The following is a 4,684-nucleotide window of genomic DNA, read 5'->3' as shown; positions in this document are numbered from 1 at the left end:
AGATGGATCTCCTGGTTGGTTCCAACCCTGCAGATGGATCTCCTGGCTGGTTCCAACCTGCAGATGGATCTCCTGGTTGGTTCCAACCCTGTAGATGGATCTCCTGGTTGGTTCCAACCTGCAGATGGATCTTCTGCATCATTTTGTTGTTTTTTTGTACTCGATTGTTGTTTATCTGCTGAGTCACTCAAAGTGTTGCTGCTTGAACTTTGAACTGATGTTTTTGTGCCTTAAAGCTGCAGAGACTCGTTTCCGTCCACGTTCAGTTCATTTAAAGATTAAAGTCTGCCTCAGTGTTCAATAATAAAAGGTTTATGAACTGTTGAACTGTGGAGGGAATATTTCCACGTCTGAAGCTTATTTTATTTGTTTTAAAAGCTTACTAAGACCCAGTCTGAGTTTAGAAACCAGTGGTTCAGACTTTTCTACTTTAGAGCCACAAAATAAAAGTTTCAGTGTTTAGCTGAAGAAGCCATTTAATTTATCAAACATTACATCTTTATGACCAGAACTTTATTTCTTTTTAACAGCTGAGGATAAATATTCTGCTTGCACTGAGCTTTAAAGTTGATTTTTGTAGATTTCTCAGACTTCTCAGAGCGCCGGTCCTCCAACAACACTTCCTCCAACGGACAGGTTAATATAACCATACTAACTGCTTTAACCACCTTTAAACCTGTTCTATCTGCAGGAATCATTACAGTCACTTTCTGTCTGGATTTATTCTTTTTCTCTGAACCAAGTGTTGCTGCAGACAGAGACACAGACCAGAACTCGGGTTCTGGATCCAAGCAGAAACTTTCAGTTTCATCCGAAGCTGCAGCTGCAGCTGCAGCTGTGAGGATCGAAGCAAACAGTCGAGTTTCAGCTCTTCTTTTATTTTACACAACGTCAGAGCACAGAGACAACAGTTAGGCTGCTTCTCTAAACTAACAGGACAAAAACAAAAGTCAAGAAGGAAAATAAAGGCAGCGGTGGAAAAATAAAATATTTAATCGTTTCTGCTTCAGTGTTTTGATTTTAACTTCTCAGAAACTAAAGTTATTGTGATTCTGCAGCACGAGCTCAGGAGGAGACGAGACAGAACTTCTGATCAGAGTTTAACACGAGACGTCTGAAGGATCGGGTCAGACCCGGGTCAGACCCAGACCCGAACATCGGTCTGGGTCTAACCTGGACCTTCAGACTTCTCGTGTTAAACCAGGAGTTCAGGTCAGACCCGAACATCTGTCCAGGTCTGGGTCTGACCCGGGCCTGACCAAGACCTTCAGACGTCTCATGTTAAACCAGATGTTCAGGTCAGACCCAGACCCGAACATCTGGTTTAACACAGGAAGTCTGAAGGTCCAGGTCAGACCCAGACCTGGACAGATGTTCAGGTCTGGGTCTGACCCGAACTCCTGGAGGTTAAAGAAGATTCTGTGAAATAAAAGGCTTCCTGTGGATCAGGATCAGAGGCATCATCCAGCAGTCAGAGTCCAGCTGTTGGAAACAGAAAAAACCAGATTAGTTTTAGGAAAAGTCACAAACAGCAGATTTATTTTTCCAGAGAGAAAAAGTTTCATCAGCTGGTGAACGACCCGATCCGTTCCAGGACTTCAGGTCTGATGCCAGGACATCCAACTAACTCATCAGTTTATCTGTTTATTTTTAATTCAATGATTTTCCCTTCACTCGAGTGTCTGAGCATCAGGTCGGGAATCAAACCTGTGAACCACTCAGTCGTTCAAGAAGCTGAAGCTGGTTAGAGAACTTTAGTGTCTGCGTGTAAATCTAACATAAAAACTGAGACATTATTTAAAACATGAGCTTAATGAGGCGAACAGTCAGATGTTTATAAAACTAGACATGAAGCCGACCTGGAAGAACTTCCTGCAAGCCGCTGGTTCTGCCGCCTCTTCTTCTTGCCCTGAAAATGAAAGAAGCTGCTGAAAGGATGTGGGTGACAGCTGCGGCAGCAACGATGCGCGAGCCGGACGTACGTAGTTGTCCCGGGCAGACCAGCCGGGGTGGAGCTGCAGGTGGAGCAGCCGCTCCTTCTGGGCCAGATCGTAGTATTTGGACTGTTCTGAGCGGGTCAGAGCGTGCCACTGAGGAGGAGGAGACACAAGACACCTGGATCAGACACATCTGGGTCCGAGCACAACCGGTGACATCATCAGGTGATGTCATCATGTGATGTAATCAGGTGACATCATCATCAGGTGACATCATCAGGTGATGTCATCATGTGATGTCATCAGGTGACATCATCAGGTGACATCATCAGGTGACATCATCAGGTGACATCATCAGGTGACATCATCAGGCCACTCACCCGGCGGCCCAGGATGCGGTTTATGGCGGCGCTCTCCTTCTCCCGTCCCTCCTGCTGGACTTTGTGTCTCATCTCCTTCATAAAGAGCATGAAGGCGTTCAGAGGCTTCTTCACAGACTGTCGGCTGCTGAGAGACAGGTGAGCACACCTGTGAGCACATCACTGATGTGTAACACAGGTGAGCACACCTGAGTTACTGAAATGTTGGACACTTGTAAAAGATGACAACAGTGTTAAAATCTCATTAAAAAGGTGAGAATTTTATTAAATTTACAGGTTATTACCATTTCCTTTACAAACTCACCTGGTGTTGTCATGGTAACGGGGGCGTGTCCAACGTGGAGGACAGGCAGCGGGCTCACTGATTGGCTGAGTGTACGGAGAGACGGGGGGAAGGTGTCTGTCGCTGTAGAGGAGGAGGGGAACCAGAGGATGGACGGAGGACTGCAGGGAGGAGATCAAAGGTTGAAGATTATTGGTTTTAATTGCAGTTAACAGAACAACCACTAGGTGGCCACACCAAGTCAGGTTTGAACCGTTATTAATGGTGTTTAACTGGATCCTTTCTGCTGCCCAGCAGCTTTTAAAGTCTTGATGCTAACAGGAGGAGAAAGCAGCTTGCAGCTTTCAGATTCAGCTGTTAGAAGGCGAACCGACGGCAGAGTCCGACCATCACATCAGACACACGCCGCCGCCTCGGGGCAGCAGAACCCCTCAGGACGACGTGTGACACTGATCGTGTCAGAAAGGGAACGTATGGGCTTAAAGGGGGAAACACAAACACTCAGAAGGAACAACATTAAATTTACTGAAGCCTAAAAACATTTTAATCTAAAACACAAAGAAATCCATGTTTTTCTAACCTTATAATAAAAGTCCTGATCATGACTGTAATCAGAACGTCTGTTATACGAGAACACTTACACCCCGAGTGTGTGCTGAGACACTTCGCCCCCTGCTGGTCAGACTGAGGTACTGCTGCTGGAGAGCCGGACTCCAGCCGGACGTCTGCTGCGTCCCTGAACAGATTAAATCAGCTCAGATCAAAAACAACAAGCTTTAATGTGCTCAGGTTTATATTTATGGTATTTTAACCAACCACAGCTTGATGTGGGAGAGTTTTCACTCATCAGCCCTGTCTCCTGAAACAAGATTATATTAATTCAATAAATGCTACATCAGCAACTGAAAGATGTATTTTAAGAGTTTATCTTTTATAATCAACCATTTGTGAAAGATTTGAACCACTACTTGGATGTTTATCCAGAAAAAGAACATTTCATTTAACAAAGATAAAAATATTGATTCAATAATCTACAAAAGCTAATTAATTTAAAGGCATTCCCTTCCTACGCTGTAAAATATACCAACATTTTAGTCCAAAAATACAGTTAAAAGCATTAAAAATAATCAGTGTAGAAAATAAGAGCATGTAAAGGATTAATATAGAAAAATAGTTTGTGCAGCTCTTCAATAAACAAAGAAGGTAAGAAACCATAAAAAAGGTTTATAATAAAACTAAATAAAATTTAGCACCAATTTCAACAAAATTACAAAAAATGTTAAAATATTTGTCAGTTTAAGAACAACACAGGTTTACCACAGTGTTCAGGAAGTTTAAAAGATAAAAGCAGATAAATGGATAAGATAAATAAAATAAACTTTCAGAGTAAAATAATTTAAAATAATAAATTAAGACTCACTCCTCTGCCAGGCATCAGCTCCATCCTGTGAAGGAAAAACAGAAAATGATTAAAAATCTTTTCCCGGTGGTTTAATAAAGAATAATATATCTGTCTGAAGGTGAGGCGAGGCAGAAGGAAGAGTCTGAATGGAGTTCATGACGTTAGAAATTCCTCCATCCTGCCTCGAACAGCGTCATCGCCTCCCCTCAGGTCCTGACTCTGAACAAAGCTGCTCGTGCTGCTCTGATGGAATAAAAACAGTCGGATCTGATTCCATGTTTCCTACAGCAGCTGCTGGAATCCTGAAAACTGACTCAGTCTTCAGCCACAACACTGTTCAGATCCTCTTCATTTCACAGTAATCAGGTTTTAAACACAGAACAAACAAATATGATAATCTCCATAAAACCAACAAACTGATGAAGCATCCGCTCACAGAGGAGCCTTCAGCTACCAGATGATAAAAACTAATTCTGAACTCTTCTTTGTTGTAAAAGAAGAGGGAAACGTCTCCAGCTGTCATTTTTCTTCATGTTTCTCTGTCCTCCTGCACCACTCGGACCTCTGTCCTCCTGCACCACTCGGACCTCTGTCCTCCTGCACCACTGGGACCTCTGTCCTCCTGCACCACTCGGTCCTCTGTCCTCCTGCACCACTCGGACCTCTGTCCTCCTGCACCACT

At 43.5% G+C, this 4,684-nt stretch overlaps 1 protein-coding gene across 3 annotated transcripts in view; it reads right to left on the bottom strand.

The window, feature by feature from the left end:
• Window positions 1–857: 857 nt before the first annotated feature.
• The window catches only part of LOC108249820 (lymphoid enhancer-binding factor 1), a 10,019-nt gene continuing 6,192 nt past the window's right edge, over window positions 858–4,684 (bottom strand). The window contains exons 2-9 of one of the 3 annotated variants that reach the window (XM_017439444.3): window positions 4,021–4,045; window positions 3,417–3,459; window positions 3,242–3,336; window positions 2,622–2,761; window positions 2,318–2,444; window positions 1,983–2,090; window positions 1,860–1,909; window positions 858–1,482 (exon numbers count right to left, since the gene is read on the bottom strand). In XM_017439444.3, coding sequence (XP_017294933.1) covers window positions 1,461–1,482; window positions 1,860–1,909; window positions 1,983–2,090; window positions 2,318–2,444; window positions 2,622–2,761; window positions 3,242–3,336; window positions 3,417–3,459; window positions 4,021–4,045 — 610 coding nt within the window. In that variant the 3' untranslated portion in view covers window positions 858–1,460. Of the gene's footprint in view, window positions 1,910–1,982; window positions 2,091–2,317; window positions 2,445–2,621; window positions 2,762–3,241; window positions 3,337–3,416; window positions 3,460–4,020; window positions 4,046–4,684 lie in introns of all 3 variants that reach the window. The other 2 variants (XM_017439443.3, XM_017439445.3) reach the window with 2 other exon arrangements.

This window comes from Kryptolebias marmoratus, linkage group LG7, assembly GCF_001649575.2.
Source record: "Kryptolebias marmoratus isolate JLee-2015 linkage group LG7, ASM164957v2, whole genome shotgun sequence".
Lineage (NCBI taxonomy): Eukaryota > Metazoa > Chordata > Actinopteri > Cyprinodontiformes > Rivulidae > Kryptolebias > Kryptolebias marmoratus.
The sequence above is the reverse complement of the archived record's forward strand: the minus strand, read 5'-3'. Positions and strand labels throughout refer to the sequence as shown.